Below are 25,925 nucleotides of genomic sequence, written 5' to 3'. Positions count from 1 at the left end.
CGATACTACCCAAAGCAATCTACATATTCAATGCAATCCCTATCAAAATACCACCAGCATTCTTCACAGAGCTAGAACAAATATCCCTAAAATTTGTATGGACCCAGAAAAGATCCAGAATAGCCAAAGCAATCTTGAAAAAGAAAACCAAAGCAGGAGAAATCACAATCCCGGACTTCAAGCTGTATTACAAAGCTGCAATCATCAAGACAGTATGGTACTGACACAAAAACAGACGCTCAGATCAATGGAATAGAATAGAGAACCCAGAAATGGACCCACAAATGTATGGCAAACTAATCTTTGACAAAGCAGGAAACAATATCCGATGGGATAAAGACAGTCTCTTCAGCGAATGGTGATGGGAAAACTGGACAGCAACATGCAGAAAAATGAACCTGGACCACTTTCCTACACTATACACAAAAATAAACTCAAAATAGATGAAAGACCTAAACGTAAGACAGGAAGCCATCAAAATCCTAGAGGAGAAAGCAGGCAAAAACCTCTTTGACCTCAGCCACAGCAACTTCTTACTCAACGGGTCTCCAGAGGCAAGGGAAACAAAAGCAAAAATGAACTACTGGGACCTCATCAAAATGAAAAACTTCTGCACAGTGAAGGAAACAATCAGCAAAACTAAAAGGCAACCGACAGAATGGGAGAAGATATTTGCAAATGACATATCAGATAAAGGGTTAGTATCCAAAATCTATAAAGAACTTATCAAATTCAACACCCAAAAAACAAATAATCCAGTGAAGAAATGGGCAAAAGACATGAATAGACACTTCTCCAAGGAAGACATCCAGATGGCCAACCGACACATGAAAAAATGCTCAACATCACTCACCATCAGGGAAATACAAATCAAAACCGCAATGAGATACCACCTCACACCTGTCAGAATGGCTAACATTAACAGCTCCGACAACAACAGATGTTGGCGAGGATGCGGAGAAAGAGGATCTCTTTTGCATTATTGGTGGCAACGCAAGTTGGTGCAGCCACTCTGGAAAACAGTAGGGAGGTTCTTCAAAAAACTAAAAATAGAACTACCCTATGGCCCAGCAATCGCACTACTAGGCATTTATCCATGGGATACGGGTGTGCTGTTTCGAAGGGACACATGCACCCCCATGTTTATAGGAGCACTATCAACAATAGCCAAAGTATGGAAGGAGCCCAAATGTCCCTCGATGGATGAATGGATAAAGAAGATGTGGTATATATATACAATGGAGGATCACTTGGCAGTGAAAAAGAACGAAATCTTGCCATTTGCAACTACGTGGATGGAACTGGAGGGCATTATGCTAAGTGAAATGAGTCGGTCAGAGAAAGACAAAAATCCTATGACTTCACTCCTATGAGGACTTTAAGAGACAAAACAGATGAACATAAGGGAAGGGAAACAAAAAGAATATAAAAACAGAAAGGGGAACAAAACAGAAGAGTCTCATAAATATGGAGAACAAACGGGGGGTGACGGGAGGGGTTGTGGGAAGGGGGAGGGGCTAAACGGGGAAGGGACATTACGGAATCTACTGAAATCATTGTTTCGCTATATGCTAATTTGGATGTAAATTTTAAAAAATAAAAAATAAAATTAAAAAAATTAATAAAGATAACATCCTGTTGGTGAAATAATGGATATAACTAATATTTGCATTATTAGCTGCCTTTCACAAAGGAGGATAGGAAGAACGTTGTTTGTTAGGTATTTCCAGTAGACCATATAATGTGTCATGTGCTTTACCTGTTTGTTCTCATTGAATCCTCCCAACACCCTGGTAAGAATAACTATTTCCATCTTACAAAAATTTTAAGGGGTATATGTGCCTTATATAAAACTAGCAGCTATCAATTCTGCAGCCTTCCCACCTCAACACATTCTTGTTTAAACAGCATCACTGGACTGAAGACAATGGGGAAAAGCAAGAATGAAAAAGAGTAACGTATACGGCTCAAATCCCAGGATGTAGAAGGCAGTCGGTGAATGTTAGCTAGGCAGTAGTCTTATTCAACAATGCTGAACTGCATCATTGGCCGGGGACCCACAGATTTACTCTTTTGGAAAGACCCTTTAATTAGATTCACCATCACTCGCTCTTTCATCATTAGAAATGAAGAAGAATCAGCAAGGTGGCTGGCCATCCAAAGAGTACTAATGCTAGGCAAAAAATAAAAAGGAGAAGAGGGAGATCTGATAAGTTTAAATTGGTGGGGGAAAGGGAAGAAAGCATTCAGGCTAGCTGTTTCTAGCTAGTCAGTTCTTCTAGGGCATACTTTTGCTTCAACAGGAAATATTTTTGGCCCACAGCTCAAGATTGAATTCCCCCACTGCTCAGGCTTCATGTTTCTGTACCATGAAGGGAAGATACTTTGCATTTCATCCAGGTAGGTAGAATTGTGAGAATCTTAAGACCATTTTAGTGTTCTCTATACCTTTGGAAAAACTTCTTTGTCTTTTGCTTGATTCATAGCTTGCTCTTGCATTATTCTCTTGGAAGATAATAACCCCAAAAAAGGACACTTTTTAATTCTATTAATCTTTCAAAGAAGGAAGTGGTTTGAATTTGCAGCTAGGGGAAAATGTGGGACTTATTTGGGTATTTCTCAATTTATGATCTACATATTTTTGTTATTATTACCTGCAAGTGGTTTTGTTTTTAGAATAAATCCTGTGAAATAATATGGTGCCTGAAATTTGCCTCCAAGTTATCCAGTGGGGGTAGGGGCTGAGTAGAGGTGTGGACGAAATAAAAGTAACCATAAGTTGATGATGATTGGAGCAGGATGATTGATCCTCACGGGTTGAGTTGACTATTCTTCTACTTAGAGTTTTCTATTAAACTGAAAAAAGAATTTTTTAATCTAGACCAAGCTGCACAAAGCCACAGAGCCAAAGAGTGGCAGAACTCATTCAAATTTAGTTGCAATCAACTCCAAGAACAGTGGTGCAGTCTCAGGCCAGCCTGGAAGTGAAAATGGATTCAAACCACTTCAAAAGAAGAAACATCCTGACTATAAAGAACAGATATTAGTATCTGAATGAAGACAGGCAGATCTGAAATTTTCCTCATAAGATGTATCTCGTAAAATTGATGGGAATTGATGTTCTAATATGTGTGCCTATTACTTTCCATTTGTGTAGATTTTGATTCCTATACTAAAAATTTACTGCTATCAATTCCTCAGGAGCCTTCTGGAAGATAAAAGGGAAAACATGCACCCCCTAGGTCCTGTGGGAAAGTCTAGGAACCTGTCCAGAAGGAAACACTGGGATGCTTTAGAAGCCATGGGGCAATAGGGGAGAGTCACCTTAACCAGGTTGTAGCACCTATTTGTGTGGGAGGTTTGGATTTCATTCCTCAGCCATATTTACCTTCTTTCTGTGTTCTAGGGCTCTGTGTCCTGCTAATACCATTGGGAGCTATTGCCCACAAGAATGGAGGTGAGTGTGCTCAAACAGACTCTACCCATTACCTGAAGCTGAGGGAAAGGACGTTGCACTAGCAAGGGCTTTTTCTCGGGAGTGCTCTTCTTAGGCTTTGATAAGTTGACCCTGCTTCTCCCCCAGACTTCCAGTCCATTACCAAGGACAATTCCTTGTATGAAAACAAGCATTGCTTTCTTCTCCTCCCTCCATCTCCTTATGCCCCACTGGGAGTCGGCATCTTCTGAGAGCCTGCAAACCCATATGTCCATTCCCCCACAGCTCCCTGTGCTCGGTGCCCACGGAATGCCCACTGTACCAATGCCAGCTCCTGCCGCTGTGATCCTGGATTCACTTCACTCTCTGGAAAGGTCATCTTTAGCACCTCCTCGGAGGTCTGTACAGGTAAAGAGACTGAGAGATCGTAGAGCGGGTCATCACAGAGGGGGTCCTTAGAGGAGTCATCACAGACTCCTCAGCCCTTGAAGCAGCACTTGATTTCATTGTCCAGGGCAGGAGAGAGAAGCCAAGAGACAGGCAATCAGGCCTCATGGTCAAGGAGTATAGTGTTAAGAGCTGAGGATTTGGAGCTGGACTATCTGAGTTCCAGATTTTTTACTGATCAGCTGTGCAAGACCAAGCAAATTGTTTTATGTCCCAGGGCCTCAATTTCCTTCTCTGTAAATCAGGGACAATGATAATATCAACCCATTTAGTTACGTGTTTTAAATCAACATATAAATGGAATCCATAGAGACAGAAAGCAAATTGGTGGTTGTCAGGTGCTGGGGGCGGGAAGAATGGGAAGTGACCACTTAAATGGGAAAGGGAGTTCTTTACTTTTAATTTTTTTATTTTAATCCCATCATAGTTAACAGACAGTGTGATATTAGTTTCAGGTGTACAAGTTAGTGATTCAACAAGTCTATATATCATTATTCAGTGCTCATCATGAGAACTGTACTATTAATCCCCTTTACCTAAAGGGGTTTTCTTTTGGTGTCATAAAAATGTTCTGGAACTAGAGAGAGGGAGTGGTTGCACAACATTGTGAATGCAATACATGCCAGTTAATTGTTCACTTTAAAACAGTTGGTTTTGGTATGTGAACGTCACCTCAAGAAAAAAATACGTAAATGATAAATTAACACATGTCAAACACTTAGAACAGTGCATCGCGCTTGAGAAGAAGCCAATACATTTGCTGTTGTGGTTGTTGTTGGCTGTTAATTGGTCAAAGACAGAGGCAGCCTGTTGAAGGGGGAGGTCAGGAAGGACCATGCAGCCAACAGAGATTCTGAATGTTCCACCAACCCTAGAGCTAACTTGCCGGGAACTCCCTATAAGCCATAATCTCAGTTCCTCCATCCAAAAATATCCACATGCAACCTCAAGCCAGATGGCCATTTGCCATTTGTAAAGCACTATTTCCGAAATTAAAATTAATTTGAACTACATAATAACCAGATGAATGGATACTGTTATCTCTTCCGATTTGTAGATAAGGAAGCTGAGACTTTGAGAGGTGCTTTGTTCACACTCACACAGATGGTCATAGAGCTGGAATTCAGATAGGGTTAATTTGAATTCCACAAATCTCTCAAAGAAACGCCGTCCCTGAAGAAGTTCAGGTCAGCCCCTTGAGAAAGTCAATGTTGGCACCATTTTATAAATGAGGAAACTGAGCCTTGAGAGGTGAAACCATTTGTCCAAAGGAAGAGGAAGGAGCTGGGCCCATGGTTCAAACTGTTGCATTCTGATATCTGTCCAGTTGGTCAAGAGTTGGATAAAATATGAAATATCCCTACTATAGAACATCTATAGGCATTAAAATTATTTCTTGTTTTGATGTGGAAAAGTAGGCATAAAATATTCTAAGACCCCGGAAGAATTTGTATATTCCAAAAGCTGTGTTCTGAGTCCACAGGAAATTGATGAAAATGTAATAGTGTTCTTTTCATAATCAGTAATGGTGGGTGACAGGTACATGTGGATTTATTATACTGTTCTCCATTTTTAAAAAACTGTTGCAGTCTCAGTGGTGGGATATTTAAATGTCATTGGAGTTTTCTGATTTCCCAGTTTTCTCCCATAAACACGTTATTTGGTTCAGAAAGAAAATGCAAGGGGTCAAATCATCTGAATCTCGTTGCTACCTATCCTACCAGAATTTTGGACATTGTTAGAAGTTCTCACTTGTGTTCCAGATATCAACGAGTGTGGCCCACCTTTATACATGTCTTGTGGAAGCCTTGCACATTGTCACAACGTGGAGGGGAGTTACTACTGTGAGTGTGCCCCTGGGCATGAGCTCCTTTCAGGAGGCACCAAATTCCAAAGCGAGAAAGAGAACACTTGTCAAGGTAAGTGGCTTCTGTGTCACACATTTCCCCCATGCCCACGACCAACCTCATCCTGTCAATTATTCCATAGGTCTGAGAGTCCAGAAGAGAACACTCTTGGGTCTCTCATGGGCTCCTTCCTCCCATTTCTTGTACTTGTCCAGACTTACAATGCCCTGTGAAGGTATATCTAGAAAATTCTTTATTGCAACATTGTATACAATAGTTAAGGCTTGGAAACGGATGACTTCCATTAATGGAGAAGAGTTTCACATATTACAGGATAGCCATACAATAATAAGCTTCGGAGCCCTTTTTTATCAACTTGTTTTTCTTTTTGATGGACAGTTCTATGAATTTTAATGTAAGTACAGATCTGGGTTACCACCACTACATTCAGGAACCAAAACAATTAATTACATTATTCCAAAACATTCCTTCATCCTGTTTCTTTATAGGCACTACGCCACCTGCCCTGGCAACCCCTCATATACAGATATTTTTTCCACCTGCAGCACTGTCTTTTGAAAATGTCATATAAATGCAGTAATACAATATGTAGCCTTGTAAGTCAGATTTCATCTACTCAGTGTAATGTTTTTGGAGGTTTATCCATATTGTTTTGTGTATTGATAGCTCATTCCTTTTCCCCCCGCTTTTGATACGTCTATTTTCCAGAAAGAAAATTGGCTACAGTTATTTTGCATTTACAATGACTGTTTTCTTTTATCTGGATCTATTTATCCAGGTCTTGAGTTTGGCTAATAATACAACTGCGTAAAGTTACTTCTAGATTCACATGTCACAGGTTAGTCCACAGATCGTTGTTTTATTACTTTTTAATTTTTTTAACATTTATTCATTTTTGAAAGACGGAGCGCAAGTGGGGGTAGGGCAGAGACAGAGGGAGACACAGAATCTGAAGCAGGCTCCAGACTCTGAGCTGTCAGCCCAGAGCCCGATGTGGGGCTCAAACTCATGAACTACGAGATTATTACCTGAGCTGAAGTTGGACGCTTAACCGACTGAGACACCCAGGCACCTCCACAGATCATTGTTTTAGAGGGATGCATATAGTAACTTTCATTTCTGGCTTTCTGTTAGAATCACCCTGTATTTTAAAAAATAGAGATTCCAGGGCGCCTGGGTGGCTCAGTCGGTTGAGCATCCGACTTGGGCTCAGGTCATGATATCGCAGTCTGTGAGTTCAAGCCCCGCGTTGGGCTCGGTGCTGACAGCTCAGAGCCTGGAGCCTGCTTCGGATTCTGTGTCACCCTCTCTCTCTCTTCCCCTCCCCCACTCATGCTCTGTCTCTCTGTGTGTCAAAAATAAACATTAAAAAAAAATTTTTTTTTAAATAGAGATGCCTGGGATCCCTCCCTACCTGAGATGCTCTGAACCACTCCTGGCATGGAGCTCAGATATAGATATTTCTTCAGAGTTCCAATGTTAATTATGATGACTAGTTCATTCCTTTTTATTGCTAAGTAATATTCTATTGTATAGAATTGGTTTATCCATTCACCCATTTGGGTTGTTTCCAATTGGAATGATTAAAAATAGAGCTAAATGAGATATCTCTTGATAAACTAGAATTCTTCCCAAGTTGTTTTAAATAGAAAAATATGCCACGGGATGGTACTTATAGTATGCCAACGGCTTTGTTTGTCCCCTATCTTCCTTTTTCTTAATTTCAAGCATGTTTCCATACATATATTTTCATCTTAAAACTTTTCAAGCAGTAGTCCAAAAAGTAAATACTACTTTGTGGTAGTATTTAGACAATAATTTTATCATCGGTGTGATTTGATTGCCTACCATTGCTCTGAGCTCTATGCCAGGCACTGTTACTCCAACACTAAATAAAGCACAGGCTGTGTCTCCTGGAGTTTTTACTCCAGTAAGCAGACAGATCAACATACAAATACAATATCAGTCACTCTTGGCAAAGCATCCACGTCTTGGGAAAACAATGTGTTTCTCACCACTGTACCCCAGTGCCTAGCACATAGAAGGCGTTCTGGAAATAACACGTAAGTGAAAAACTGGAAAGAGTTCATCATCACACAAGGTATGAGCTGTGGTCACACCTTGGTCTTGTCGCTTGGCCTTGATTTTGGCTAAGTTTTTACAATCTCTGGTCTTGGTTTCCTTATCTACCCTTGAAGAGATTAAGTGTTTTTTTTAACTTTTTTTTAAAACCTGAATATTAAGTTGTTTATCTTATAAAACTGTGTAAAATACACTTTTAAGAAAAGCTTCATGGATTTATATTAACTGAGGACTTTTCAATCCATTATTAATTTTCATACTAGCCATTTTGTATTTACACAGTTGTTTGACCCATGTTTGAAAGTATCAGAAATGACTAAGAGACAAGGGATGTTTAGTATCCACAAAGAGAAAAGTAAACTAAATTCAACGTTGAATTTAATATTCAATGATTCAAATCATTTCATATTAAAATGTGACAGCAATGTATTTGCTCTGAAATGGTTCAACTTTCAGGTCGCCTGGGTAAAGTTAAGTGTCCAGATCTTGATTTAGGCTCAGGTCACAATCTCACAATAGTGAGATCAAGCCCCGCATCAGGCTCTGTGCTGGGCATGGAACCTGCTTAAAATTCTGTCTTTCTCTGCTCCTCCCCCACTCACTCATTCTCATAGGTGATCTCTCTCTGTTTCTCATGCTTTCTCAAAAAAATATATATAATTAAAAATTTTTTACATGAAATGGGATCACTTTTAAACCTCAACCTTACTGGGAGCATGATGCTGTTTGTAAACTACTCACCATCCCTAAAGTAGAAAAATCTTGGGGCGCCTGGGTGGCTCAGTCGGTTAAGCGTCCGACTTCGGCTCAGGTCACGATCTCACGTTCCGTGAGTTCGAGCCCCGCATCGGGCTCTGGGCTGATGGCTCAGAGCCTGGAGCCTGCTTCCAATTCTGTGTCTCCCTCTCTCTCTGCCCTTCCCCCGTTCATGCTCTGTCTCTCTCTGTCTCAAAAATAAACGTTAAAAAAAATTTTTTTTTTAAAAGAAAAATCTCTGACCTTAAATTGAGAGAAGCATCTCCTACCCCACTGTCTAGGGTACAAACAGAAAAAGCTGTATCAAGTACTGTCCTAGCTCCACTCTCCTGTTTTCTAAGTTAACAAAAGAGGATCAAATTTCTCTCCTAATTAGAAAAGACAGAAAGATAAGTTTACAGCCAAGTGGATTTGAGGACAGTCACATTTACTCAATGCTGTGACCACAATCACATGCCTTCCTCATTTTTCAACCACAAACTGCTCTGAGAAGGAACTTCCCTTGGGTGGGGAGATAGCAGGGATGCCTGAGATATTCTGGGGCCAAAGCAAGTTCCTTCTGGGTATGGCATTTAGAATAGGTCTACCACCCACCCAACAGGCTACAGGCAATGCTGAAGTGTGTGTACGCCCAGAGCCCTGAAGGGTAGAGCTGGCGCCACAGAAAAGTGAGGGGTGGCATTAGCCAGTGGGGTTAGGGGCTTTTTGAGCTGACTATGCATACCTCCCGATTACCCATCAGACTCCCGCAGCAACGCGAAGGGCAGATACCAACATGACTTGGCTGGAAGCGATCCCCAGGCTCCTGGGTGAATCACTGTATTAATTTCTTATTACTAATATAACAAACTTAGTAGTTTAAAACAGTATAATATATTCTCTTACTGTGTTGAAGGTTAGAAGTTTTAAGTGGTTCCTTCTAGAAGCTCTAGGGGAGAATCTGTTTCCTTGCCTTTTCTGGCTTCTGGAAAATGCCTTCATTCCTTGGTTCAAGGCTCCTTTTTCCCCTCTTCAAAGTCAACATCATATGTATCATCTCCTCTCCTCTCTGACCTTCTCCCTCCCTTTTATAAGAATCTTTGTGATTATATTAACTGCACCCATATCATCAGGATAATCCCCCAACAAGAGACTTAATCACCAAGTTCAAAATTTTCTTTTGGATGAAAGATAACATAATCATAGGCTCCAGGAATAAGGACTTGGATGTCATTGAAGGGGCCATTATTCTATCTACTACACTCACCATCCACAAGCAGCTCTGATCTGAATATCACACATATACACACAAAGTTCTCATCTTGGCAACCTTGCTTGAATGTAGAGGCCAGCCAACTCCTTATGCGAAGGGCCACATCATAAATATCTTGAGTTTTTTGGGCCACAAGCTCCCTATCACAACTACTCAACTCTGCCATTATAGTGTGAAAGCAGACAGACAACACATAAATGAATAGGAGTGGCTACATTCCCATAAAATTTTATGTATGGATACTAAAATTTTAATTTCATATAATTTTCATGGGTCGAAAAAGACAGCTCTTCCTTTGATTTTTTATCTTAGCCACTTAAAAAAATCCTTTACAGAAATAGGCAACAGCCGGATTTGGCTGTGGGCCATGGTTTGCCAACCCCTGCTCTGTCCGAGGTGGTGGCTGAGTAGAGAGTGCTATCACCAGATGGTATCCGTCCATTGAAGTTATGATGGAATCTTCGATGCCTGACCTTGAAAAAGATGATGGAAGGTAGGAAGGCTGGACTTACTGAGTATAGGAGAGGCCTGAGCAAGGCCTGGATAGGGGACTGATCCTTCTCTTTTGTGTCTCTAGATGTGGACGAATGCAGCTCCGGAAAACACCAATGCCACAACACCACCCACTGCATCAATGTGAAGGGCAGCTACAGATGCTACTGTCACCATGACTGGGCGGCCAGATCCAGGCCTCTACATGGTCTGAACTTCACCATCTGTGAAGGTATATAGTCCAACACACACACATGCATACACACAGATGCACACGGATGCATGTGCATGTGTGTGTGCACACACTCTTGCACATGAACATCCGTGTGAACACATGCCTTCACAAAACAGAAACCATGCACATACATGCATTCCACATGTATATGCAGGCGCACACACACACACACACACACACACACACACACACACACATTAGTGGTGCTTCTGCCTCTTTTCCCTGCAGAAGTCCCCTTCCCCTCATGGACATCACCTTCTGGAGTCAACAGCCAGGTGAGTGGAGCCTCAGCAGAAGACTAGAAGCAGAAAGATCTTCAGCAACCATCTTGTGTCCACCCTCTCCCCAAACTCCCACTTCAGGCTCTCTGACCTGCCTCCATGTCCCCTTTCCCCAGAGTCTCTCCCGCTTCTTTGACAAGGTCCAGCAGTTATCCCAAGACTTCAAGCCAGCTTTGGCCAAGAACACCATCCAGGTAAAGTCAGAACCAGGAAAGAGGCCAGGTGTGGGAATCCCATAGAGACCTGGGTCACTTTGGTAGGGATGTAGATAGACAAGCTCCTATGTAGTTGACACTGCAACTGGTCCCTCACCCATGGTGGAGAGAAGGCTATCTAGAAGCACTTTTAAAGACACCCAGATGCACTAATTTATTTCCCTATTGGCTGGTTCTGGGCTTTGGGCTTATGTCATCCTTGGCCTTTCTGACCCAGGTTGACCTCTAAGTGGCTGAGATCTAAGCAACAAGGACCATCCAAGGAATCCAATTCAGTGCCATTGTTACCCTCCAAATACCCAATGTCTAGGGTCCGTTCTCTTGGGCTGAATGGCCAGGTCTTCATGCAACCCATTTGATCCATTGCCCACTGGCTCTTTGTCCCATCCCCCAGGACCTCATGCAGGAAGTAGATGAGCTGCTGGAGACCCCAGGGGACCTGGAGACCTTGGCCCCCTCAGAGCAGCACTGTGTGGCCACTCACCTGCTCGTTGGCCTGGAGGATGTCCTGAGAGTGTTGAGCAAGTTGCTGCCCAAAGGGCCACTGACCGCGCATGCTCCTGCAGGCACAGGTAAGTATCTGAGTATGCTTCAGGCTCCCGCTCCTTCTGTTAACCTTCTCACTCTCCCCTCTTCCTAGAGACTGTCCCACTGGAGCCAAGTGGCCACACTCACATCTCAGGATTTTATTTAAAATAATTCAGAAAATATTCCCCTATCATAAAATAAACTCCTGTGGAACTCAGTCTTTTATTTGTTTTAAGCACAAAAGTTTCAGATTTTTTTTAAAGGATAAGTAAAAAGAAGCATATACAAATATCAGTAAGTCTATCATTACATCGTTTATATAATTACCACAGAAAATTGCAACAATGAGGTTCATAAAAATAAGGTATTCAAAAATAAACTCAACACTACCTGGAAATGAAGAAAACACAATTAATCTTGAAAAGTTGAAAATTACATAATATTATCTGATCTAATTTTAAGTATAACCTTAAATAACATTGTACCAACGGTTTCATTGTTAAAACGCATGCTTATTTCTATGCAGTTTTTCCCAGATTTTTCAGCATCCATACTACCCAGGAGATAGCAAAGAGAATTAAAAGCTGGCCACAAATATTTGATTCTGATTCCTGCATTCTCAAATATCCTGGTCATTGTTTAATATCTTTCCATCTTTGTGGACTCCTTTTGCATGCATTTGGAAAGAATTGCAATCATTTTATTCATGGTTTTATCTGGGACTCAAAGAAAGCATTTCCAGACTAATTTCACCATATGTAGATGGCAATTACCAGGAAGACTTACCTCAATCAGGTGTTTTTCAACAGTGTTACTGAGATGTAATTTACCCAACATAAATTCACCCATTTGAAGTGTATAATTCAATGGTTTGGGCATATTCACAAAGGTGTGCGACCATTACCTTGAAATAATCTTAGACATTTTCATCACGCCAAAAAGAAACCGCATATGCATGAGCGGTCACTCCGCATTCCCCGCAACCCCCAGCCCCTGGCAGCCACCAACCTGCTTTCTGTGTCTATGGATCGCCTATTCTGGACATTTCATATAAATGGAATCATACAATCTATGACCTTACGTTATTGGATTCTTTCACTCAGCGTACGTCTTGAAGTTCAGCCATGTTGTAGCTTATATCAGTATTTCATTCCTTTTGATTGACAAATGGTATGCCTTGATAAGGTTATGTACATTTTATTTATCTTTCTATCAGTTGATGGACATTTAGGTTGTTTCTGCTTTGAGGCTATTATGAATTAACACTCACAGACAAATCGTGCAAACGTATGTTTTCCTTTCTTTGGGGTAGATATCTGACGGTGGCATTGCTGGGTCATCTAGTAACTCTACGTTTAATATTTTGAGAAATTTCCAGGCTGCTTTCCAAAGTGGCTGGACCATTTACTTTCCCTCCAGCAATGGATAAGCATTCTAATTTCTCCACATCGTTGCAAACACTTGCTGTTTGGGAGGGCAGGTGATATTATAGCCATCCTAGCAGGTGCGAAATGGTATTTCATTCTGGTTTTCATTTTCACTTACCTAATAACTAATGGTGTTAAGGATATTTTCATGTACTTACTGGCATTTTATATATCTTCTCTAGAGAAATGCCTATTCAAGTCTTTTGCCCATTTTTTAAAGCTTTTATTTAAATTCCAGTTATTTAACATACAGTGTAATATTAGTTTCAGGTGTACCATTTAGTTATTCAACACTTCCATACAATATCGGGTGCTCATCACAAGTGGCTTCCTGAACCCTCATCACCTATTTCACCCATTCCCCCCACCACCTCCCCTCTGGTAACCACCAGTTTGTTCTTTATAGTTAAGGGTCTGTTTCTTGGTTTGCCTCTTTTTTTCCCCTATGAACATCTGTTTTGTTTCTTAAGTTCCATCTATGAGTGAAACCGTATGGTATTTGTCTTTCTCTGACTGACTTATTTTGCTTAGCATAGTACACTCTAGCTCCATCTACCTCGTTGCAAATGGCAAGATTTCATTCTTTTTTTATGCTGACTAATGTTCTCGTGTGTGTGTGTGTGTGTGTGTGTGTGTGTGTGTGTGTGTGTGTGTGTTTGTGACACCTATTCTTTATCCATTCATCAGTTGGTAGATGTTTGGACTCTTTCCATACTTCAGCTACTGTAGACAATGCTGCTATAAACGTTAGGGTGCATGTATCCCTTTGAATTAGTATTTTTGCATTCTTTGGGTTTTTTATTTTATTTATTTTTTAAAACCTTTTTTTTTTAGAGAGAGAGGGTGTGAGTGAGCAAGGGGCAGAAAGAGAGGGAGAGAGACAGAATCCCACCCAGGCTCTGCATTGTCAGCTTAGAGCTCCAAGTGGGGTTCGAGCTCATCTTTGGGTATTTTAATTGGGTTATTTGTCTTATTATTGAGTTGTAAGAACTCTTTATATAGTCTGGACACCAGACCTTGTCAGACTTCGAGTGGCAAATACCTACATCAGATTTAACAGCAGTGTTGTTTATATTCAAATTTGGAGCATCTGTGATTTAGAGTTATGTCGTAGACTCCGGGTCTGAAGTTCTCTCTTGTCCAGCAAGAAAGCGGATGCAGGATTAAAATGTGAGAGAGACTAGTGTCCGGGGAGGAGACAAGAGCACCGAGTAAGGGTCCTTGCTCCATTTTTATTAGGATCAGAAGGCTTACAAGCGTGATGGACGTGCAGGAAGAGACAATGAAACCGTGAAGAAGGCACCTTTCTTTTGCTAATCAGCTCCACACTGGGCAACTTCATCCTGCCTTGTTAACCCATGGGTGCCAGCTCAGGGAATTCCTAAGCTTACTACCCACAGAGTTAGAATTGTCATTGCAACAAAAGCCTTGTCTTGTCTGTTAGCAGTTTCTTCCCTTCCTTGAGATGATGCAAATTCAGTAGAAAATTTTCTTAAAAAGTGCAATCTTTGGAAACATTCTGGTTTTCAGCTTTTAAAAATAGTCAAAGGATGCCTGGGTGGCTTGTTAAGAGTCCGACTCTGATTTCAGCTCAGGTCGTGATCTTTCGGCTTGTGAGATCAAGCCCCACGTTGGGCTCTGTGCTAACAGCATGGAGCCTACTTGGGATTCTCTGCCCTCCTCCTCTGCCCCTCCCCTGCACTCTCTCTCTCTCTCTCTCTCTCTCTCTCTCTCTCTCTCAATGAATAAACATTTTGTAAATCCTCAAATAACGGTATTAAACCAGCCACATCACTCTTATTTCATACTTAAAATTCATGTGGTTTATCAGCATACCAAAAAGATCTAATTCCAATACTGCAAGCAGTAGCCTGACTTCTCCCATCCCTCGTGCCATTGCCACCACTACAGGACTGTCTCTGACGGTGCAGGACCAAGGAATCGGGGATGTCACCTTGGGCCAGAGCCAGGCAAAGATGCAGCTGAAGTGGGATGTGGCACAGGAATCCAATGACTTGGGTAATGACTGCAGTGGGGAAGGGAAGGCCCCTGAGACCTTGCGATGGGACCAGACAGCCAGGATGTGACACAGAATTAAAGATTAAAGGAAAGTGTAGGGTGGGCGGGGCTACAGGGGAGAGTCCATTTGAGGAGAAAGGGGCCCTGGCAGCGACCCTGACATGTCAATCTTGGCCTTGTCCTGCAGGTCCTTCTGTGGTGGGCCTCGTCTCCACTCCAGGGATGAGCAAGTTACTGGCTGAGGCGCCCCTGGTCCTGGACTCTAAGCAGCAGACAGTTCTGCATGAACACAGGGACTTCCTGGCAGGAGGCTTCCCTGTCCTGCTCTCAGATGTCGTCTCTGCGTTTGTGAGCAACAAGGACACCCAGAACCTCAGCTCCCCCGTCACCTTCATCGTCTCCCACCACGTGAGTCCTGGTGGAATGGGGCTGTGAGTAGGCAAGGAACTGGTCTGGGTCCGAGGCTCAGTCTCACTGTCGAGATCACCCTTTGTGTCCTGGGGGCCTCCTCCGTGGGCGCCTCCTTCCCCCAGGAAAGCCCTTTGCAAACCAGCTTTGGATAAGAGTCTCCAGCTCCCACCGACGCTCTCTTCCTACAGTCGGTGATGCCCGGGCCAATGCAGAAGGTGTTCTGTGTCTTCTGGGAGCACAGTCAGGATGGATGTGGTCATTGGTCCACCACGGGCTGCAGGATGGCGGCCACTGGAGATGCCAGCACCACCTGCCAGTGCTCCCACCTCAGCAGCTTTGCCGTCCTCATGGCCCACGGCCACATGCAGGTGAGATCCCTGAGAGAGGCCATGGAGACAAGGATGCTAGAGACTACAGGCAACCAGAAAGGAAAGGATGTGATGGGAGAGGTCAGAAGGGACCCAGGGAGATCAGCATCGAGGACCAAAGCATCGTCCTTTCCTGGCCGGGTGACAGGGTTACTCCTTCTGGGGTGGGGGAGGCGGGGTAGGTGGTGGCACCAGGAATTGAGATCCTCCCAGGTGACAGCAGGCAGATCAAAATGAGAACTCTTTTAACTACATGGCCAGGCCTCATGGGAATCCAGACCAATTCAAACAGCACCCTCAAAACAGCGTGTTTCCTCCCACCATTTCAGCAAAGAATAAAATGTGGTGTACAAGTGTTCATGGTTACATTTCTGAAGAGATGAAAAATATTCGCATGGTTGAAGGAGTAACATTGAAAAGTCTCTTTCCCGCCCATGGCCCCCAGTGATCAGGGTTCTTCTTAGAAGAAATCTCAGTTTCTTCTGAGTACTTTTAGAGATATTTTATGTATAAACAAGCAAATGCATATAATGTGTAATTTTATTTTCACTCCAGGCATTGCCTACATATTCATTCTTAGGCATTTTTTCCATTTCAAATACTTATGAGATTCTGTATCAGTACACAAAGAACTTGACCATTCATCTTTAAATTACACAGCTTTCCATTCTGTGGATGTTCCATACTTTAGCAAATCTCCAACGACAAACATTTTTTGCAAGCTTCAGTTTCTGCAAAGTTGCAATAGCATTGCTATGTCAGAGTAATAGTTCTAACTTTGAGATACATACATTTAATACACACATATAATATCACCACGTATCAGTAGCCACCCAATGGATTCCTTTACATTTTAAAGTTGGGTAACGATACTGTCATTCTTGGCTAATCACCCCACCCAACCATTCAAAGTGTTTCTTTTAAGTGTTTAGATTTGACTCTTCTTTCATTTTTGAAAATACGCCTTGAAATATACGTTCCAACATTTGTTCTCTTCATTGATTTGGTTTTCTTCATTGAAGACCAACTCTGCATGTTGTGGCTCTCATTTACCTCGCTCTCGTATTTCTTGTTCTTCTGATTTCCTTTTGCCTCTTTCTTTATATTAATTTAATTTTGCCAATTTTTTTCATTCCTGTTCTATCTCTTAAACTGTACTTCAGTAGGGTCCATTCTTAATATGAGCTCTTCAAATTTTGTCTTCATTACTGCAGGGGTTTTTTTTCTTCCACTTCTTTATTGTGTTTTTCTAATGCACAACTCCACAAGATCTCTCTTCTCTGAGGCCTTGTATCTCTCCTTTCATTTCTTGCTTATAAAGGCAAGAGCTCCCTTACATGCTTTGATTCAGAGTAAATAATGTCACAACTTTTAGCTGCCCCGTGTTAACAATTATTTGGTGAGTATTCCTTACTTAAATTTTTTACTCTCTTTCTCCTTTTTTGTGATATTTTGTATAGATTTTGTGTTTGTTCCATTTAATTTTTTTGTGATATTTTGTATAGATCTTGTGTTTGTTCCTTTTTATTTTTTTGTGATATGTTGTATAGATCCTTTCAATCACTTATGATTAAGGCAGATGGTGTTTCCTGGAGGAATTATTTCCAAGATATTTATGTAAAAACATGTTCAGGGTTTTGTGATTTTTATGTAACTTTTAAAAATTTATCTAGGGGTGCCTGGGTGGCTCAGTTGGTTAAGCGTCCAACTTCGACTCAGGTCGTGATCTCACGGTTCGTGAGTGCCAGCCCCGCATCGGGCTCTGTGCTGACAGCTCAGGGCCTGGAGTCTGCTTCGGATTCTGTGTCTCCCTCTCTCTCTGCCCCTCCCCCACTCATGCTCTGTCTCTCTCTGTCTCAGAAATAAATAAACATTAAAAAAAAAATAAAAATTTATCTAAGCAAAATTAAATGTCAGCAGTAGGGTTTCCATGTACAAAACCTGTTTTCCTCCACAACCAGAGCCAAACTTCTTTAAACCAACTGGTGGATGGAAACTCCTGCCTACATCATTCCCACTATTGTAATCATGACACAGATTATTCTGGTTTCCTCCAATGTATACTTCTAGTCAATCTTCTCTGATTTTAGCTTCTCTTCCAATTATTCCCTAGTTTTAGAGAAAGTGGAAATGGTGGTTTTGGTTTTATTACATTTGTGGCATTTGAATTATTTCCAAGAACAGGTGTGTGTGTGTGTGTGTGTGTGTGTGTGTGTGTGTGTGCATGTACATGTGAGCACATGTGCACATGCAACCTTTGGGCCACCATTTTCAATACCAGAACAATTGACTTTTTCTTTCAAACAAGGATTACCTTTAAAACGTGATAAGTACTACAATTTGTAATGAATCCTTAGCAATGGGGAGAGATGGGAGGGGAGTGGGGGAAACAGATAATTGTCTGTGTTTTTGTGGTCTGTGTTATTTTTCCCAGCCCAAGAATATGATTATTTTCTAGGTGACCTGGTACAAATACTCAGGAAGGTGCTCTCGGGTCACTGGGATGGGTAGGACTGAAGCATCATTTCCAGGAGAGCAACCTGTAAAACTAATAAACATAGTGATACACAAATTTCAGCATCGAAATACAACCCTAGTAGGTTCAAAGGCTTGATGTCTTGAAGGAGGGTTATCCTATCACATAGGTACAGCTGCGTTTATACAAGCTTTATTTCTAGAATCACACACTCAAGTAACTCATTTTTTTAACTGATGTTATTGGAATACAATATATTTGCAATAGAAATCCGATTATAAGCATACACTTTGTAAGTTTTAACAGTTGTAAAAAACCCATGCTCTAAAGGTCACTGAGCTGGTAGGACTTTTCCGTAACCTCAGAAAGCCCCTCAGGAGTCTTTCAGTGCTCCCATCCCAAACCCCAGGAAACCACAGAACTCATTTTGTTGCTACAGTTTATTTTGACTGTCCTAGAGCCATTCAGTAGAATGGAATTGTTCTCTTTTGTTCCTGGCTCTTCGGCTCAACATTCTATGAGACTCTCTCATATTACTGAGTGTAAACATAATTCATTCCTTTTTATTGCTATATAGCATCCCAACATATTACTCTACCACAGATTGTTTTATACCACAAACTGTTCTCCAATTATTGGGCATTTGCATTTCTTCCAGTTTGGGCTATTATGAATAGAGCTGTTATGAAAATGCATAAACATTGGTCTTATGGACATTCCTTTTCATTTCTCTTGGTAAATACCCAGAAATGGAGTTGCTGAGTCCTATGGTAAGTGTGTGTTTAACATTAATGTATGTTCAACTTTATAAAAAACTCCCAAACTCCATTCCAAAGTAGTTGTTACCTTTTACATTCTCACACAGGAGTGTATGAGAGTTCCAAAAGTTCCATTTTGCAACATTACTATCAGTGTGTTTAAGTTTTACCATTCTAGTCTATGCTTTTAGAGAGGTGACTGTGATCTCATTCACGGGTCTGAGCAGGAGGATCCCATGCTGGCTGTGATCACCTATGTGGGGCTGGGCCTCTCTCTGCTGTGCCTCCTCCTGGCAGCCCTCACCTTCCTCCTGTGCAAAGCCATCCAGAACACCAGCACCTCGCTCCACCTGCAGCTCTCGATCTGCCTCTTCCTGGCCCACCTGCTCTTCCTCACGGCCATCGACCAGACCAAGATCAAGGTACTGACACTGTCACAGAGGACCCCCTGCCCTGAGCCACGGGATGCTCAGTTCGTGGAGCCCTGCTGCACTGATACCTTAATAAAATGGCCTTGGGTGACAGGGAGGCTGGAGGGGTAAATAGCCTATTTCACGTTGACTGATGAAGCAGAAGACAATCCTCTCTCAACAACTCGACCCTATATATATATATATACGAGTTCTCCCCGCTGGCAAGGTATGGGAGGGGTCCTGGGGCCACCCTTCTCCCTGACAGTCCCTCCTGGTGACTCCTTCCTCCTCCCCCAGCTGCTGTGCGCCATCATCGCGGGGGCCTTACACTATCTCTACCTGGCCTCCTTCACCTGGATGCTGTTGGAGGGTCTACACCTCTTCCTCACAGCACGCAACCTGACGGTGGTCAACTACACCAGTGTGAGCAGGTTCATGAAGAGACTCATGTTCCCTGTGGGCTATGGAGTCCTGGCTCTAATCGTGGCCATTTCTGCTGCATCCAGACCTTCCCTTTATGGAACACCCACCAGGTAAGTGCAAATTCCCACTGCCCCTATCTTCTCCAGCACAACTGTGGCCATCATAGAACCAATAGCGATTTAATTTCCCCCGAACATGATAGGCAGAGGAAAGGTCAGTGCCCACTCCGAAGACATCTCTCTGATGGAATTTTGTGTTCCTTGAACTGTTTTTAAGTCCTTAAGATTTAATTATTTCAAATGTTCATTATGAAGTATTTAATCATTATATATTATACATTCTAGTGATTCTTTATCCACAAAGGCCAATGTTCTCTTGACTCACTTCTCATCTCTCTCTTAGATGCTGGCTCCACACAGACAAAGGATTTGTATGGACCTTCCTGGGCCCCGTCTGCACCATCTTCTCCGTGAGTAACACATGACATCAGAGCATCCTGCCTGCCAAAGTGACGGTCATTCAAAGACCAGGTGTACCAGGAGGGTTACAGGCAGCGGGAGCAATCATTCCAGTTGGCCCAGGACTGATGAGAGACCCCCCACCCCGGGATGCAGGAATTTCCATTGCAACAACAGGACTAACATGTTTCCTGAGACCTGGGACTTTCAGTGCTAAAATTTGGAGTTTCCATGCGAACTGCATCGAAGTGCTCGCCAAAGTTACAGGACAAACACATGCCTGAGTTACAGGGTGGTTGGTCTAGTCTTCTAGGACTTCTACAAAAGGCAAAAGCTTCTTACCTGCCGGGTTAGGTGTTGGATGAGCTAGGAGGATGCTTACCAGATGTGGAGTGAATTTAATACACCTGTGGGCTTTCTGCAGATTAATCTGGCCTTCTTTCTGATGACCTTCTGGATAGTGAGAAACAAGCTCTCCTCCCTCAACAGAGATGTGTCCACCCTCCAGAACACCAGGTGAGGAGGAGTCAGAGGAATGTCCCCCATCCAGAGCATTATCCTCAGAGCTCCAAGGATCTGATGTCCAGAGAGAATGGACTTTGCCCTGATACACAGGGATTGCTTCCATGCCTTACCTAGCAGGTCCTGAGAACATTTCTATCCTGACAACACACTCAAAACATCACATAACAGTTCCCAGAACCCAGCGCACCCTTTCATGGTCGTGCCTTCATGCGTTTTAGGCCCCCTGCCTTCCCCTTCTCTTGCCCCACGTGAACGCAGGTTCATCAACCACATGTCACATCACCTAGGAGTTTGGGGATGCCCTTTCCTTTCCTCAACTTTGCACAGAATCAGTGGCCTCTATTCTGGGCAAAGCACATTCTGGGTCAGGTCATGGAGAAGGTGGGGACAGGAACAGCCCTGGATGGGATCTGGGCAGAAGTACCTCACTTTGCAAATGTTATAAGTGATCATTTGTTTCTGTCTTGCCACCAGGCTCTAAGGGCTGTGGAAACAGAAGTCTTGTCTTGGTTGTTCTGAATGCCCAAGCCCCAGCCTAGGGCCAGGGGCACAGAATGTTCTCGACAATGTCAGCTGAACAAAATGAGGGGTCTTCCTGAAACATCGTGACCTTTTTGAAACTCACATTCTGGAGTGTCACTACCATCCCTAGTCCTAGTCAAACTGCCGTCCCTGACCCAAACACCATTTCTTTTTATGGAATCATTGACGATAAAGATCCAAGTTGATCGCTACTCAGTAGGAAGCATCCGTGGAGTGGACTTGAAAACAGGTGGGGAGGGGAGGGGGCTGTTGCTCCCGGTGCGTCACGAGCCTCGTCTCTCCTCCTACCCAGGATGCTGACATTCAAAGCGACGGCTCAGCTCCTCATCCTGGGCTGCACGTGGTGTCTGGGCGTCCTGCAGGTGGGGCCAGCTGCCCGCGTCATGGCTTACCTCTTCACCATCATCAACAGCCTGCAGGGAGCGTTCATCTTCCTGGTGTACTGCCTCCTCAGCCAGCAGGTACCACGGTCCGGCCCCCATCCAGGACTCTTCCTGTCCCCGCCCCGCCCAGTGAGCTGACCCAGAGCGTGCTTCGCCCCTGCAGGTCCGGGAGCAGTACGGGAAATGGTTCAGAGGGGTCAGGAAAGCCAAAGCCGAGCCTGAGAATTACACGCTCTCAAGCGGGACCGTGTCTGATGCCTCCAAGCACAGTGCGGTAAGATTATGCAGTGTTCCCAGAGCACTTCCCTAGCCGATCCACTTGGGCGTCTCATGCCTGCCTCACTGGACAACCTGGGCAGATAGCAGGGGATGCCCTAGGAAGGCTCATGCCTGGACTCCCTTGAAGGCACTTCCCTGTCTTGAAACGAGCTCTTCCTATACTTTCACTCGCTGAGCTTCTGTGTTCACAGCGACCCTTGCACACGACTGTCCTCTTTCCCCACATTTGTGGAGCACCCACTTTGTGCAAAATGTTGCATAGGGTTTCTAATCGTGCTTGGTGAGAAGATACAAATGTAGATACTTATAAGCAGAGAAGGAAGCTTGGTCAGCTAACTAATCAGAAATGAATGGTGTGGAGCAGATCGTTAATGCTCAAAGTGCACAGAGCCATGCACATCTTTTCTCCCAGGTCATTCCAGAGAGACTCACGGGCTTTATATAAATTATGCAAGGTCTTCAGCCTCCTCTACTTTCTCCCAACTTCATTCCCCACCCCCCGTCCTCACCCTGCCTGGCAAGTCGTCTACACATCTCTCCCCAACTTGCCTGTCCTCCCTCTAAAACTGTTCCTTCCCAAATGGTCTACTCATCAAAATCTCATCCTTCAAACTCTTTCCTCCTCCCAGCAGATGTGCGTGCTGACTTCTTCACAGAGAAAACACAAGTCAGCAGGAAGAAACAAGGTTACTTTTGCACTCTCAAAAACACCAGCCATTTGGCATCTAGTTCACTGTGTTCTCATTCCCTCTTGTGACTGCACATAGACAAAATATGCCTCCTAGTTTTTAAGGCTAATCCCTCCACCTGTACTTTGGTTCCTGACCCTCTCGACTTCCCAGTGACTTAACATTACGGTTCACACATTTTATCTCTGGTATATTGGTTCTCATGTTCTCAACAGCTGCATTGTAACACATTACATGTCTCACTTACTCTGATCTATTTTAATTTTTTTTTATTTTATATATATATATATATATATATATAGAGAGAGAGAGAGAGAGAGAGAGAGAGTGTGTGTGTGTGTGTGTGTGAGTGGGGGAGAGGGGCAGAGGGAGAGAATCTTAAGCAGACTCCACGCTCAGTGTGGAGCCCGACTCAGGGCTCAATCCCATGACCATGGGATCATGACCTGATTCAGAAATCAAGAGTCGGATGCTCAACCAGCTGAGCCACCAAGCCGCCCCAAGAAGTACTAATGTTTTATTTATGCTTCCTTCTTCTTCTTCCTCTCGATGTTCGAACCTGGATTTTGCCTCCATCATTCCACCAAAAGACCTCTGTCTTAGGCCACCAACGGTCTCTACTTACGAATATCTTTTGGTCCTCTTAGCGGTCTTAGCAGCATTTGGAACCCTTGGTGTGCTGGACGCTGTGATGGCTTCCTCCATGTCACAATACTCCTCTTGGTCTCTGGCTTCCGCGTGTCCACACTCCCTGGAATATCGCTATCTTTCTGCATGAGCTTGCTCCATCTCCTTTGTATTTCAACCACTCTACCGGGCTGGGTCCTAAGAACACTTCTGTTCTCATAGTTTGGCACACAATTTTAAGACATTTATACATAAATGTATATATACTAGCATTTAGCAAAGTTATTGGGTGCATTTCAAAGTGTAGATCATGAGTGGCTTTGTAAAGGAGGGGAAACGCACATCCACATGTGCCTAGGTATTGGAGGAGGCAGCCATGGGAGGTAGGGGAGGTTTTCCCTACGTTGCTGTATATATACGTTGACAACATTATTTTAAAAAAGAGAATATCCACATACTTGTGATTTGAAAAAGAAAAAGAAAATTCAAAGTTGCCATAAAGCATAAAGAAAGACATTCACATGATGTATATAACTCTCTCATTCTCACTTTAAAGTGCTCACATCTAGGGGTTCCTGGGTGGCTCAGTTTGTTGAGCACCCAACTCTTGATTTCAGCTCAGGTTATGATCTCACAGTCGCGGGATCAAACCCCACCGAAGGCTCCACACTGAAAGTGATGTCTGCTTGGGATTCTCTCTCTCCCTCCGGGTGGTCAGTTGAGTGTTTGACTCTTGATTTCAGCTCAGGACATGAACCCAGGGTCGTGGGATCGAACCCTGAGATGGGCTCTTTCTTCGCTGGAGCTTGCTTGGGATTCTCTCTTTGCCCCTCCCCCACTCGTGCTGTCATGCTCTCTCTCTCTCTCAAAACAAAAACAAAAACAAAAAAACCCTACAAAACAAAGTCCCAAGCAGAAATCCCAGATTGACCTTCTCCCACACTCTTAGGGTGTTTACAGCTAGGAAATTCAGTTTGTACCGACCTGAGTTTAAATGCTGGCTCAGCTATTTGCTGGTTTTTTCACTTTAGACAACTGTTTTATAGCATACATCTTAGCTTCCTCATTTCAAAACCCTCTCACTATCCTCCCTGACTCTTTCTGGCACTGCTCCAGATTTTCCCCATCGGGCTCCTCCAGAAGCCCACCCCTCCCACTCCACCCCGACTCCTACCCCCCCCCCCCCCCCCGCCGTCCCCTCCATCGGGTTCGCATTCCCCCATCAGGACCCCTGCACCAGAGACTGCCGCTATGGGCGATCCCTTTGGCTCACCACAGTCTCTCCCATTGTCTGACTGTCCCCAATTCCTTTTCAGGCTCTCCATTCTTCCAACTCCTCGCATCCCCCACGTTCGGAACGCCTTCTTCCCGGCTTCACAGAATCCCCAGTGCCCAAGCCTTGAGTTCCTGATCATGTTTCTGGATTGCTGGCCCCCCAACACTGACTTCAAGTCCATTTACTGCAGATTCAAAGTCTCGGATTGAGGAGACGAGTTTCTGGTGTCCAGGCTCCTCTAGGCACAAACTTCCTGTTTCCAGATTCTGCGGATTCCAACTTCCAGGAATCGGCCACAAAGAGCTAAGTCCAGCTAAGGTCCTCTTCATCCAGTGGACCACAGTCTTCTCTGTTCTTAAAAGTCTCTGAAGTAGGGACCTCAAGGGAAAAGATGGCCTCAGCGTGTTCACTGTGGCATTGGAAGACGGGAAAACACAAACCACTCAAATAAACCATCAATAAGAAGAGGCAAGATGCTGGGGCACCGGGTGGCTCAGTTGGTTGAGCCTCCAACTCTTGATTTGGGCTCAGGTCATGATCCCAGGGTCAGTGCAGAGCCTACTAAAGATATTCTCTCTCCCTCTGCCCCTCTCCCCTGCTCTCTCTCCCTCTCTCCCTCTCTGAAAATAAAATAAAATAAAACAAAATAAAATACATGGCAAGATGAAAAATTATTTCAGTTTTAAAGAATGCCAGTCCACAGACACAAAGACCAAATCACTGGTACCTATGTTGACACAGAAAAATCTCCACATACGATAAAAAGTGAGTCAAGTTGTTGGGTGTCTGTAGTACAATGCTATATAACTTTAAAAGCTTAAGTGTACTAACATTTGAATGTTTACATGGATAGAGTCTTGTTTAACTCTCATAATTAAGTCATAGATTCTATGTTTGGCAGAACAAATTATAATTCAGTAATAGTAGAGAAAACCTATTTAAGGGAGGTTAGGTCAGGTGAGGATCAGTCAGATCTCTCTTGTGCTTTGTGGTGTCGTATTTTTACAACAAAACAGTATTCATGTTCTTACTTGTTATCAAAAGTAAATTTTTTAATGTTTTAAATGAGATGCCCACTCCAGGTAAAGGCAAGAATACAGTTGCTGAAAAGCAAAGCATAAGGCATGACATATCCCAACCCTAATTCTTAACTAGTGTTTTGCCCACAATGCTTGAAATTCCTTTTGTCTACAGAATGTCTGGTATCTTTTGTTAAACTGCAGATTCTGATTGAGGAATCGTTGGACTTTCTCCTTTG

The 25,925-nt window shown here is 43.3% G+C and overlaps 1 protein-coding gene across 4 annotated transcripts; it reads left to right on the top strand.

Annotated features, from left to right (window-relative positions):
• Positions 1 to 2,215: 2,215 nt before the first annotated feature.
• On the top strand, positions 2,216 to 25,323 carry LOC132674922 (adhesion G protein-coupled receptor E2). Of its 4 annotated transcripts, none has more exons than XM_078443277.2 (18): positions 2,216 to 2,400; positions 3,407 to 3,457; positions 3,722 to 3,844; positions 5,647 to 5,802; positions 10,419 to 10,565; positions 10,797 to 10,843; positions 10,966 to 11,043; positions 11,459 to 11,636; positions 14,931 to 15,038; positions 15,226 to 15,446; positions 15,638 to 15,817; positions 19,279 to 19,473; positions 19,762 to 19,997; positions 20,290 to 20,356; positions 20,770 to 20,861; positions 21,706 to 21,874; positions 21,960 to 22,070; positions 24,708 to 25,323. In XM_078443277.2, the coding sequence occupies exons 1-18, from the start codon at positions 2,370 to 2,372 to the stop codon at positions 24,792 to 24,794; spliced, it is 2,277 nt and encodes a 758-aa protein (XP_078299403.2). In that variant the 5' UTR covers positions 2,216 to 2,369; the 3' UTR covers positions 24,795 to 25,323. The 4 variants fall into 4 exon arrangements, with proteins under 4 accessions (XP_078299403.2, XP_078299402.2, XP_078299404.2 ...); XM_078443276.2 differs by having other exon boundaries at positions 19,276 to 19,473; XM_078443278.2 differs by lacking the exon at positions 10,966 to 11,043 and having other exon boundaries at positions 19,276 to 19,473.
• The last annotated feature ends 602 nt before the right edge of the window (positions 25,324 to 25,925 follow it).

The sequence above is a fragment of the Panthera onca genome, chromosome A2, assembly GCF_046562875.1.
Source record: "Panthera onca isolate mPanOnc1 chromosome A2, mPanOnc1 haplotype 2, whole genome shotgun sequence".
In the NCBI taxonomy this organism is placed as follows: Eukaryota; Metazoa; Chordata; class Mammalia; order Carnivora; family Felidae; genus Panthera; species Panthera onca.
Note: the sequence above shows the minus strand (reverse complement) of the source record. Positions and strands in the feature narration are given on the sequence as shown.